The sequence below is a fragment of the Oncorhynchus keta genome, chromosome 28 (assembly GCF_023373465.1).
Source record: "Oncorhynchus keta strain PuntledgeMale-10-30-2019 chromosome 28, Oket_V2, whole genome shotgun sequence".
In the NCBI taxonomy this organism is placed as follows: Eukaryota; Metazoa; Chordata; class Actinopteri; order Salmoniformes; family Salmonidae; genus Oncorhynchus; species Oncorhynchus keta.
The window spans coordinates 44,633,122-44,646,436 of record NC_068448.1 but is presented as its reverse complement, the minus strand read 5'-3'; the positions used below and the strand labels follow the sequence as shown (position 1 = coordinate 44,646,436).

Genomic DNA, 13,315 nt, shown 5'->3' with positions numbered 1-13,315 from the left:
GCATGTGTGGTTCCCACCGTGAAGAATGGAGGAGGTGTATTAAAGGAATTTAATTGCTCTGTTTTAATACCCAATTAAATTAAACACTCAATTCATAAGGATTTGTAAGACCCTTATTCTATAATAATGGACAGAGCCCAGTCTTAAAGACAATCAGCAGAGTTTATTCACGAGAGTACTGAATACGATACAGTTTACCACAGGTTATAAACTGAAAATGACATCATTAGTTTCAGCACCAACCCGTGCCATCTCAGTTCCAGTACAAAGGCTGTATCTCAAGCCTTCCCACATCCGTCTCCCTACCAATTTAATATAATTTACGAGCCAAAGTCTTCTCGTGTAGATTAGCATTCTAGCCAGTCTGAAGATATCGTTAATTCATTCCTACCAAGGAACAGACAGTCATTGTTGTAACTCTTGACCACATTCACACATTATATTCAGTACTGGGATAAAGAAAGAAAACTCCTACATATACAGCAACATAATAGTATTCTGATTAGTCAGTCCTGATTGAAATATATACATAATTAGTCATCATTGATAAAAAATTCCCATAACATTCCCATGGTGCTTTGCTGGTGACTGTCCATGATTTATTTAGAATTCAAGGCACACTTAACCAGCATGGCTACCAGGGCATTCTGCAGCGTTATGCCATCCTATCTGGTTTGCACTTAGTGCCACTATCATTTGTTTTTCAACAGGACAATAACCCAACACACCTCCAGGCTGTGTAACAGCTATTTGGCCAAGAAGGAGAGTGATGGAGTGCTGCATCAAATGACCTGGCCTCCACAATCACCCGAGCTCAACCCTATTGAGATCATTTGGGATGAGTTGGACCGCAGAGTGAAGGAAAAGCAGCCAACAACTCCTTCAAGACTGTTGGAAAAGCATTCCAGGTGAAGCTGGTTGAGAGAATGCCAAGAGTGTGCACAGCTGTCATCAAGGCAAAGGGTGGCTACTTTGAAGACCTTTTGATTTGTTTAACACTTTTTTTGGTGACTACATGATTCCATATGTGTTATTTCATTGTTGTCTTCACTATTATTCTACCATTTAGAAAATAGTAAAAATAAAAAAAAAGGTAAAAATCCTTGAATGAGTAAGTGTGTCCAAACTTTTGACAGGTACTATATATATAAACTGAAATTTACATAAGTATTCAGACACTTTTCTCAGTTCTTTCTTGAAGGACCTTTGGCTGCAATTACAGCTGTGAGTCTTCTTGGGCATTACGCTACAAGCTTCGCACAACTGTATTTGGGTAGTTTCTCCCATTCTTCTCTGCAGATCCTCTTATGCTCTGTCAGGCTGCACAGCTATTTCCAGGTCTCTACAGAGACGTTTGATCGGGTTCGTCCGGACTCTGACTGGGCCACTCAAGAACATTCAGACACTTTCCCAAAGCCACTCCTGCATTGTCTTGGCTGTGTGCTTGGATCGTTGTCCTGTTGGAAGATGAACCTTCGCCCCAGTCTGAGGTCCTGAGTGTTTTGATCAAGGATCTCTCTCTACTTTGCTCCGTTCATCTTTCCCTCGATCCTGACTAGTCTCCCAGTCCCGGCCACTGAAAAAAAAATCCACAAGTCATGATGCTAACACCACCACCATTAGGGATGGTATTGGCCAGGTGATGAGCGGTACCTGGTTTACTCCAGATGTGACGCTGGGCATTCAGGCCAAAGAGTTCAATCTTGGTTTCATCAGACCAGAGAATGTTGTTTTTCCATGGTCAGAGTCCTTTAGGTTCTTTTTGGCAAACTCCAAGCGGGCTGTCACGTGCATTTTTACTGAGGAGTGGCTTCCGTCTGGCCACTCTACCACAAAGGCCTGATTGGTGGAGACCTTCAGAGATGGTTCTGGAAGGTTCTCTCATCTCCACAGAGGAACTCTGGAGCTCTGTCAAGAGTGACCATCGGGTTCTTTGTCACCTGCCTTATCAAGGCCCTTCTCCCCTGATAGTTCAGTACGGCCGGATGACCAGCTCCAGGAAGAGTCTTGGTGGTTCCAAACTTCTTACATTTAAGAATGATGGAGGCCACTGTGTTCTTGGGGACCTTCAATGCTGCAGAAATGTTTTGGTACCCTTCCCCAGATCTGTGCCTCGACACAATCCTGTCTCGGAGCTCTATGGAAAATTCCTTTGATTTCATGGCTGGGTTTTTGCTCTGACATGCACTGTCAACTGTGGGACCTTATATAGACAGGTGTATGCCTTTCCAAATCATGTCCAATCAATTGAATTTACCACAGGTGGACGCCAATGAAGTTGTGAAACATTTCAAGGATGATCAATAAAAACAGGATGCACCTGAGCTCAATGTCGAGTCTCATAGCAAAGGGTCTGAATATTTATGTAAATAAGGTATTCAAGTTTTTAATTTTTTTAATACATTTGCAAACATTTATAAAAACTGTTTTCGCTTTTTCATTATGCGGTATTGTGTGTAGATTGATGAGGAAAACAATTCATGAATACATTTTAGAATATGGCTCTAACGTAACAAAATGCGGAAAAGGTGAAGTGGTCTGAATACTTTCCGAATGTACTGTATAGCCCCTCGAGTCATTTAATAGAATGCATAGAACTAGAAATGCTAACCCAACAAGGAACTTGTTCTATGGTTGAACGTGCTCCATGGTTACCAACGCAATGACGCTTTTCCGTATCCAAGACATCTCCAGCGATGAAGAGGCGAGCTAGCTGATATAATATTTTCAGATATCACCGTCAATAAATATAGACCGTTAAACGCGTTGTTCGTTTGTCTAGCCAGTTAACATAACAATTAGCAGTAAAAGATTCAGGTGTTTGGCGTCAACAATGGTGAGTACATTAGCAAGCTAAGCTACTTTAGCCCAGCTAACGTTAGCTAGCTAGCTTATGTATCTAGTAACATGATATGGCCAGCTTGCTGGTGTGGATTTAGCAAGGGATCAAATCAAATTGTAATTCGGCGCATGTGAAGAATACAACTGGTGTAATGTTAGACTTAACCGTTAAATTATTGCTTTCGAGCCCTTCCCAAGGATGTAGAGTTAAAAAAAAAATATTAATTCAAAGAAAAATATTAGCTAACACAAGAGGAATATAATACCCAAGAATTGAGCTATATAGTTACGAGTACCAAATCAATGTGTATGCGGTATTTGAGGTAGATGTATACATGAGTCATGTCATGAAGGCAGGGTAAAGTGACTAACGACGTTAACGTTAGGCATCAGGATACAGTAGACATAACTCGAGTAAAATAAAGAACAGAGTAGCAGCATTATTCTTTGTGACGTCTAGTGCGCGAACAATCTCTGTAGTCGATGCGGTCGTCTGCACGGATAGTTAGCTTGCTGACGTTAGTTTAGTCCGTGAGTGTAGCGAAATTGTAAACATTCGCTAGCGAGACCTCGAGAATGTACTATGGCGTTTCCATGACGACGCAGCGCTGCATGCTAATTAGCTAGAGTTTCCACTAATTTGCCACAGTCAAAATGGACTATATCGTAAAAATTCAGGAAAACAAAAATGAGCTATTTGGTCTTAATTTAAGGTTAGGCATAAGGTTAGCAGTGTGTTTAAGGATGTGGTTAGGATTAAAATCCCATTTGAAGTAGAGAAATTGTTCGATATTGTGCTTGATAACTTAACCGGAAGAGGGCCACAACCACAGATCAGTCTTCTAGTTTATGTTACTTAGCAGGAAATTGACATCCATCCCTGCCCCTTTTTCTATCTCCTTGAAGGCTGAGTTTGGTTTCAATGAGCACCATCAGAATGAGGCCATCAACTACATGCGCTTTGCACGCTCCAAGAGGATCATCAGACTCAAGACCATTGACTCCTGCTTCGAGGACCTTAAAGACAGCAGGTGTTGTATCACACAATTTTAGTTTTTTTTTAAAAATCACAGCTAGCCAACAATGTTTGTTAGAGGAATGCAAGTCTGTCTTTTTAGGACAGCTTTGAAGGGTATTTGTGTGTATCTCCAAAGAAGAAGTTCCCCCACAGGGAGAAAGAGTTATTCTATTTATATTCTATTATAGGCTAGTGGAGGAGACATTCACAGTGGACGAGGTGCGGGACATGCTGGACGGGCTGCAGCTGGTTGTGCGAGGGGAGGTGGAGACAGAGCTCATCAACACGGCCCACACCAACGTGCTGCTGCTTCGGCAGCTCTTCTCCCAGGCTGAAAAGTTCTACCTCCGTCTGCAGACTGACATATCGGAGCTGGAGAACAGGTGGGCTGTGGGGAGGGGTGGGATGGCTCGGAAGTGGACTGTGGGGAATGGGGGGGGGGCTTCAAGGACAGGCTGAAGCCCATTTTGCGGCTCAGTTGGTAGAGCGTGGCGCTTGCAACGCCAGGGTTATGGGTTCGATTCCCACGGGGGACCAGTACAAAAATGTATGCACTCCTAACTGTAAGTTGCTCTGGATAAGAGCGTCTGCTTAGTGACTAAAACGTAAAAGAGTAGGTAGTACTGAGAATTAGGGAGTGTATGTGAAGGTATATTTCAGTTTAACATTGGAAACTAGCTGGTGGCTCAATGAATCTCAATAGCGCACTTAAGGCTATTGAAGCAATTACGCAATGGGTTAATAGCAGATAGCGGTTTCTCTCACTTCACTATACTTTTCCCCCAACAATACAATGAAGTGGGTGGGTGAGGTTAAAGACCCTTCCCTCACACTCACTGCTTCACTCTGAGGATGGATCTGAACTTGTTACTGGGGCACAGGAACATGCCACTTTGAAATGTATAACATGGCTCTGTGACGTGGAGTACATTTCCAGGCCGAGGGACTGTGTTAATGGGTCTTTTAGAGAGGGAGGGGAAAGCCATTCCTTTTACAGTCCCAACTTTTTGATGTTGAAAAACTGACAGTCCATCAGCAATGTAGAATGGAGACAGTGAATACATGGCAAATTGTATTAGAGACCATTTTCGTACTTTACGAACAAAACTTTGATTTGCCTCTAAGGATATTGTGAGGTTGTTGTGAGATTGGTACATGAGTGTGAGGGAATGAGAGATATTGGTTTAATTCAATCTTTCTAACAATTTGGGTCTTCGTTTGTATTTGCCATCTAACATCTGCTGAATTGAGAATATTAACCTTTATTACACGGACACCAGTCATAGTACAAAAACAAAACATACAAAATCAAGCCTGTGCTTTTGTAGATTATGTTTTTGTTTCTATTATGTCTACAGTCACTCAATAAGATAACTTACCAAGCCCCTGAAGGTGTTCCGTAGGCCTCAATCCCATGTGGCTGTTAGCAGGGTGTCAGAAGCAGGGAATACGCCCATAGTAGCCAAAGAGCTACATGCATTCTGCAGCTTTTTCAAACCACATATAAGCGTGTAGCGGGGTGCTTTGTTTATCACAGACATTTATTTAAACTATCTTCAGGAGGATAACAATTGTGTTTTATTTTTCTTCTTAAAGATACATACAGTAACTGCCAGGTGGTTGCTTCCCTGTACTCACATGTTTTGCACAATGTTATTCTGTTGATCTCTTTCATAAAGAAACATGCCAAGCTGTTAGGCCAGTTGTCCCCTACTTTCAGAAGCCCAATGAGTCAGTACACTCAATGAAACTCACTTTATGGTATCAAACATTATGTCATTACTCTGGTTCGCTATACATAAGCTATACATGTGCCTAAAAGTATAAAATGTTCTAATCTCTCTTTTTCTCATCTCCTTTGCTCTTTTTCATTTTCTACAGAGAGTTGTTAGAGCAAGTGGCTGAGTTTGAGAATACTGAGTTTAAAAACCCAAATAAGGTGAGTGCTCAACCACTTTGAACTATTTCCCCGTTATAAAAAACAAGTGTGCATGTATTACATGTTTAGGGTTAGGGCTGAAATGTTGCACTTTCATAAAATACACAGCACTTGAATCGTATCACAATTGGAAATGGCAGACCTTTTTAAGTGAATGTTTTAAGTCCATGTTATTAAGGTAATGGACAGCTGACAACATATATTGATGCCATTTATTGATGGGAGAGTATGTGCTCACTTACATGCCTTACTTCCTTACCCAGACTAACCAAGAAATTAGCAAGCCCAAGTTAGCACCGCTGAATGAAGGTGGGGTATCTGAACTTCTCAACAAGGTAAGGTACTCAAACCTCATCTGGTAGTACAGATGTATTTTGTAATAGCACCAGCTCAGCAGCTATATCACCAGCCATCTCATCAACTGTTTCTTCACATTGGTTTTTCATCAGGAGATATCAAGGCTACAAGAGGAAAATAATAAGCTCAAAGGCAGGCTCCGGACTTTGGAAACCCAGGTACCTTACACATCTGAATCCATAAAGTGTATTTCTGATTGACATGTTCTTACTTAGTTATGACGTTGCTTATCAATGGTGTGCTACTGTAGATTTGGACATAATTTTGTCAAGTTCTGTACCTGATCACTTCCATGATCATGATTAGTTTATAATGGCACAACAATATTCACCTGAATGACTCCTGATTTCCTAGTAACCACAGAACAATCATGAGCTGCTTGTCTGCTAGAGTGGAATGGATAGCCGACCAACTGCCTGGTTGGTTATTTGGGTAGCTATTTCCTCGGAGAGGGGTTTGGAAGGGGCTCCTTTTCATTTTGAAGTGCATTTTGAAGTCGTCATTAATGTACATAAGTAATCAAATAAAATAAAAAATAATATGCATAGTCTGGAATCCGTGTGTGTAAACTGCGTATTGAGGATTAACATATTCAGGATTTCCATTAAAATGTTGGCAGTGCCATACTCCTAAAATAAACAAATGAAAGACACTGTACTGTAGCAAGCTAGCTATCTGGCTAGAATAGCCTGCTATGTTACTAACTAAGTAAGTTATGTTCTAGTACTCTAGCTATTGCCATTCCAGCTGACAATCAGAGCTTGCATTTCAGAGCAGAGCGTCCAGAGTGAATTTACGAACATACCCTTTAATGCACTCTACTTATTGTAACTTTTGACATCATTGTAATTGTGCTCATGTTTCCACCTGACCTACACCTGACCTTGCTAATTGAATGATCGTATCACTTATATGTTGGTATCACTTATTGTTTTTCAGGCCATGGGTGCGTTGGATGAGAAGACCAGGGCGGAGAGAGCTCTCAAAGACTTGCAGAAGGTCAAGGGGGAACAGCAAGTACTGTAGCACCATAAGGGCCATGGGTTCAAGGTTTTGGGTTAACAATATAACAAACAAACCTGGTTCAAAAGGCCATAGAATGACAACTGCACTTAACTTTTCAGTAGTATTTCCTGTTTACTTTATGATTTTTGTGCATTGTATAATTTTTTTTCTTTTTAGTGAAGTTGTCCAGATGCTGGACTTGTGTATATGATGTGTTGAAACTTTTGTCCTGCTTTTTTTCTGAACGATTACTATTATTTAATTTGCTTTCATGGAAATCAACTGGTATGTATCAATCTGACCCTATGCTTTGTGTGTTGAATATATGTCAATCTGAGTGTGCATCTCAAATGGCACCCGATTCCCATAGAGCTCTGGTCAAAAGTACTGCACTGTATAGGGAAAAGGGGGCCATTTTGGAACGCGCATAAAAGTTCACCCACTGACATGCTGTGTGTTTCTCTCCAAGATGGCCACCCATTCTCAGGAGATCACTAGTCTGGAGGACACGGTGGCAGCACTGCAGGAAGACTACCAGAAGTCCCTGAGTGTCAACGCTGCCTCCCAAAGAGATCTGCAGGACAACCTGGTGTCTGCCAAACATGACCTGCTCAGGGTACAGGAACAACTGTCCCTGGCAGAGAAGGTACGTGCTTGGCCCGTACCCTATACTGGTACCTACCTGATGCGTTTCACATAAATCCTGCATTGATTTCAACCAATAGACAATTGTGTGAACTTCAGTCTCAAAATACAGTGTTTCCGGAAAGTATTCAGACCCCTTGACTTTTTCCACATTTTATTACGTTACAGCCTTATTCTCAAATTGATTAAATATTTATTTTCCTCATCAATCTACAAACACTACCCCATAATGACAAAGTGAAAACAGGTTTTTGAAATGTTTGCAATTTTTAAAAATGATTTACATAAGTATTCAGACCCTTTGCTATGAGACTCGAAATTGAGCTCAGGTGCACTGTTTCCATTGAAAGGCACACACCTGTCTATATAAAGTCCCACAGATGGCAGTACATCGTAGAGCAAAAACCAAGCCATGAGGTCAAAGGAATTGTCCATAGAACTCCAAGACAGGATTGTGTCGAGGCACAGATCTGGAGAAAGGTACCAAAACATTTCTGCGGCATTGAAGGTCCCCAAAAATACAGTGGCCTCCATCATTCTTAAATGGAGAACCACCAAACCTGCTCCAGAGCGCTCAGGACCTCAGACTGGGGCGAAGGTTCACCTTCCAACAGGACAACGACCCTAAGCAGACAGCTAAAACAACACAGGAGTGGCTAAGTCTATGAATGTCATTGAGTGGCCCAGCCACAGCCCAGACTTGAATCAGATCGAACATCTCTGGAGAGACCTGAAAATAGCTGTGCAGTGACGCTCTCCATCCAACCTGACAGATCTTGAGAGGATCTGCAGAGAAGAATGGGAGAAACTCTCCAAATCACTATAATTACTGCAAAAGGTGCTTCAACAAACTAGAGTAAAGGGTCTGAATACTTATGTAAATGTTTTTATTTTTAATACATTTGCAATCATTTCTAAAAACCTGTTTTTGCTTTGTCATTATGGGGTATTGTGTGTAAATTAGTGAGGAGGAAAAACTATTTAATCCATTTTAGAATAAGGCTGTAACGTAACAAAAAGTTAAAGGGGGTGAATACTTTCTAAATGCACTGCATCTGAAGTTATCATTTGAGCTATGGACCCAATTGTATATCTGCCATTTCGAGGTTATCATGCAACCGAGTTTTGTGTGTGTAGGAGCTGGACCGGAAGTTCCAACAGACTTCTGCCTACCGCAACATGAAGGAGATCCTCACCAAGAAAAATGAGCAGATCAAGGACATCAGGAAACGGCTTTCAAAGTGAGTCGGTTGATTATTATACAAATGTGTTATGTATGACTGGTTGATTTGAGATTCTTCTCCTGAAAGATGATTATGTTTGCAGTTCCTGTCTAACAACCTTCTCTGCTAAACAGTTCCAATGTATCAATTCTAGATACGAGTCTGATGAATGAACCCTTTGCATCACACAACAAGACACAAAATGGAGGTTAAAATACACGACAAGAGGGTAGAAATGGCCCAAAACCTGGGACTGTCACTCTGGAGAAGGTTTTTGCCCATTTACCATTTATTCTACCCCACTGCAGGAGCAGGTGCTTTGAACAAAACATTGAATTGAGAATATCACCTGTAGTTCAGAACCTTTCAGAAGAATTGTATCATCTCGCTGATCCAGCAGCTTTTGTAGTCATTGGCTTTAGGAGATGATTGCGGGGTATTAAGGGTTGGGGGCTAATCGACAGCCTCTTATGGTCAGTCTCACTGGGAGAAGAACCTTGAATGTCTCTGTCCCTCTGCTACTCCGTGCTGTCCCATATCTAGGAGCTGTAGCTTTGTGTGTTTAGTAGTAGGTTTTCCTCATTGCACTATGCAAGTACTTTCACGTCCTTGACTTGCTGTCTAAAACGGAGGCCTTCTGAATAGGAGAGATATGCTTGAAGCTCTGGTGCTGTCTATATCTGATGGTGATGGGTACATTTTCCCATGACACCAATATAAATTATTGGCTCTTCTCAAGACTATAATCTTTTTCACCTATTTCTATGTAGCTGGGGTATCATGCAACATCTGTTTATATGTATTCAGCTGGCGGAATTGAGCTCCAAGTTTTAATGATAGTGAATAGACATGGCTAATGGTACATATTATGAATTGCAGCATAACATTCCAAAATATCTTGAGGGGAAGGTTTTGAGGGAAACGTTTATGTATGATTTGACATGTTTTCTTATTTTTCTTACAATTTTTATCCTGTTTTAGCATGTAAAAATTGGAGGTTGGACCTAAGCAAATGTATAAGTACTTCCCTACACATAATAGAATACATATTTTTATGGGAACAGTGAACTTTTTTGTCCTTAACCCTGATAATAGCCTGGTATCAAGGCATATATTGTATTCCGTCTGATACCAGGCCAGAGGCATATGTGTGTAATATGACAAAAATTCTATGTTGCTGTCTTTGACGTAATGCTCTTGTAGAGTATGATACACGACCACCTATGTCATATTAGACGTGTATGTGTGATATGTTTGAATTGTTGTGGGGTAATAAAAGCTGTTACCAAAATGTCAGCTTCTTTCACATTTGTTCAAAGTACACCCTGGGACAGAATATAAAAGATGTGGGCCTGCAAGCAGCTATCAGTGTATCACACTACAATGAATGGGATGGGCCTGGATATGGGTGGTGGCAGTGCTGCCTTCCCTATGGGTCGCGGCAGGGTGCTGGGAGCGTGTGCAGCTCTGGCTGTAGCATCTGCTTCTGCAGGGCCCATGCTGGCTCGGGTCTGCTCATGGGCTGCAGAGAAACACACCCTCTCGAAGCTTAACAAGTGCTTCTCAGGCTACATGGCGCAGATATGACCAACGAGCCCAACCGGAGCCACCACGGCTCAGCCACCACAGCTGATGGAGTACCGCGGTACACCCGGTTAAACTGAAGATCGGGCTGGACGGCATCCGGGGAACCCATGAGATGAAGGCCATGGTAAGAGTCTAACTGCATGTCATCTCTCTGAGAGAAGTGCATGTGTACTTCCCAAATGGTACCCTATTCCCTATATAGTACCCTACTTTTGATCAGGGCCCATAGGGGCCTGGTTGACAGTAGTGAACTATAAAGGGAATAGGGTGTGATTTGGGATGCTGATGTTTTTTTATTTTTTTTAAATTACAATCTAGCTATCCCTTGTCTGCTAAACCAATTTTTAGAATATGTTTGATTTACCTGTCACCTTTTGGTCATGCAGGTATGAATTTGAACAAGGCTGGAAGCATGAAGAGGGTTACTGCAGAATCTATGCTTATAAATATTAGATTTAGTTAAAGATCTCATTCAGCCGTGTTTATCTCGATATCAAATTATTTCCTGATACCTTTACTTTTCAATTAAAATGGTCAAAAAATAGCTTCTTAGCTAAGAGCAATTTCTCATCAATAATTTTGCTAGGACTGTCTGGGAGTGATCTGATTGGGGAGGGGAACATTTTAAAATGAGCTGTTATTGGCAGAGAGGTTTGGAACTCCCTTTCTTATTGGTCTATTAACTAATTTACCTCATGGTGATGTCACCAGGCAGGCGGTCTTTTCAAACAGCTCTTACACTAAAAGGGCATTATCATTAAAATATATATATATATATAACAGGTAAAAACGTTTACTGCATTGGCCCTGAATTTCCTGTTCAATTGGACAACAATACCCAATACACTATAGCTATCCATCCTGTAGGGTGTTGACATAAGTGGAGGTTGGTGGGAAGCGCTATAGGAGGACTGGTTTATTGTATTGTCTGGAATGGAGTAAATGGAACGGTATCGTACACATCGAAGATATGGAAACCACATGTTTGACTCCGTTCCAAGTATTACATTCCAGCCATTACAATGACCCCACATCCTCCTATAGCTCCTCCCACCAGCCTCCACTGGTTGACGTGGCCCACGAGATGCCAAACACTCAAGCCTTAAAGGACAACTGCACTTTTTAGATGTGGTTCATGTTAGCGGCTATGATTGATTTCGGGTGTGGTTTGATGTGGGTGTCTCGTGTATGTGTTGTCAGGTGGGATAAATTAGCCAAATTATTTTGTCAATTAGTTTCACGACTCATATCCACCAGAGGCACCCGGTGGAACGCAGAGTCAATGGAGCAACTCTATGTTGGGGAATGTCGCACTAGGCAGCGATGCGTTCTGTGTGCAGCATATGTTCAACTCGTTCGTTGCTTTAACGTGCGGTGGTACACATGGAAGTACCCACACATATTCCAACTAGCTAGCTTTTATCTAGTTGAAAAGTGAAACATGTAAGTACGGAAAAGACATCCAGCAAAAATAATATGCATCTGATGGACAGCAGGCGTCAGCTGGCTGGATGGTACCAAATAATAGCCAATCAGAGTTGAACTTAAGTGTCAAAGAAGCCAGTTTTTGGATTTGGCTTCACACCAATCACATCAAAAGCAACATGTAGTTGACAGAACTTAAATTGTGGCATCTAGTTGTGTCGTCCTCTGATGGCTGGCTAGCTAGCTAAAATGGGCCCTTTCTTAAATGATCCATGGATGGAGATAGGGATTTGGACTTGTGATTTTACTTAATTCTCCATACTGGCCAATGATTATAACGGTGATTCTGATCCAACCATAAATTTATATATTGTGCTTTCTGAGAGGATGGAAGTTCAATATGTAGCTAGAAGTGTGTCCTGTACCAAAGGCCTGAGTGTTTGTCAACATGAAAGAGAGGAGGAATCAGAACAATGGACAGGCACATCATATTTAGCTTACGTTTACTGGACTAAATCGTTTTTGGTATCTTTTAGTTGTCACTGTATTCGACATAGGGGATTTGATCATGTTGAAATGGTGCTGGAATAGTGGAGGCAGCTCCTGTTTTCTTTGTGACTTGCGGTAACTCTCCATGGTTCTAAATCAATAGTTGTTTAGTAGTCCAAAAATGGCAGAAACATTAACTTGCTTGACCATGCTGTAGGTCATGTAACTGTTTGTTACATGCAATATGTTTTGTGGACTTCACCGGACAGAGGTTTTGTGATGAAACAAATGTGTGGTTGAATTTATTCTGGCACTGTGTCTTCTTACTGTCTCGGCGTTGGGGCTATATATCACGGTGGCAATACATATGAACCGAACTGGGCAATTATCACAACACAAGTTATAGTATGGCTTTTGGTTTCTGGCTTGGCTTCCAGTGATTTTACCCATGTACCACTACTGGTAGTGGTGGTTTTACAGGAGCTGTTCAGGCAAACTCGGGATCTCATCCACTGACACGTACATCCCTTCTGCCCTCAAAAAGATAACCTACTACAAAATCCAGGCAGAGCTCAATCAAACTGGAAAAGACATACAATAATTATATTAATGTTATTATTGTAATACCATTCAGATTTATAAACGATATGAATGATATTTGGTACCATATAGTGACTTTCAAAGCCACTGGAATTGTTTTCTGTGAAATACACGCTCTGTCCACTGGGGGTCAGTAGATATGGCTACACCATATAGTTCTGGGCCCGGAGCTGCAAAGCATCTCAG

At 41.4% G+C, this 13,315-nt stretch overlaps 1 protein-coding gene across 4 annotated transcripts; it reads left to right on the top strand.

Annotated features, from left to right (window-relative positions):
• Positions 1-883: 883 nt before the first annotated feature.
• Positions 884-10,319, top strand: lztfl1 (leucine zipper transcription factor-like 1). 4 transcript variants are annotated; one of them, XM_052483139.1, is made up of 10 exons: positions 884-908; positions 3,748-3,872; positions 4,048-4,242; positions 5,741-5,798; positions 6,062-6,133; positions 6,248-6,313; positions 7,095-7,172; positions 7,630-7,806; positions 8,943-9,046; positions 9,183-10,319. In XM_052483139.1, exons 2-10 carry the CDS (start codon positions 3,796-3,798, stop codon positions 9,199-9,201), a joined length of 846 nt encoding a protein of 281 aa, XP_052339099.1. In that variant the 5' UTR covers positions 884-908; positions 3,748-3,795; the 3' UTR covers positions 9,202-10,319. The 4 variants fall into 4 exon arrangements, with proteins under 4 accessions (XP_052339099.1, XP_052339097.1, XP_035597315.1 ...); XM_052483137.1 differs by lacking the exon at positions 884-908 and adding an exon at positions 2,289-2,374 and having other exon boundaries at positions 7,095-7,154; XM_035741422.2 differs by lacking the exon at positions 884-908 and adding an exon at positions 2,335-2,374.
• Positions 10,320-13,315: the final 2,996 nt, after the last annotated feature.

What these genes read in the sequence shown, in the direction of transcription:
- lztfl1 (XM_052483137.1), top strand. Translation starts at nt 2,297, where the DNA reads ATGATCAATAAAAACAGGATGCACCTGAGCTCAATGTCGAGTCTCATA. An exon ending in AGTTTAAAAACCCAAATAAG is followed by an intron (nt 5,799 to 6,061) that starts GTGAGTGCTCAA and finishes TTCCTTACCCAG; the next exon opens with ACTAACCAAGAAATTAGCAA. An exon ending in CTCTCAAAGACTTGCAGAAG is followed by an intron (nt 7,155 to 7,629) that starts GTCAAGGGGGAA and finishes TTTCTCTCCAAG; the next exon opens with ATGGCCACCCATTCTCAGGA.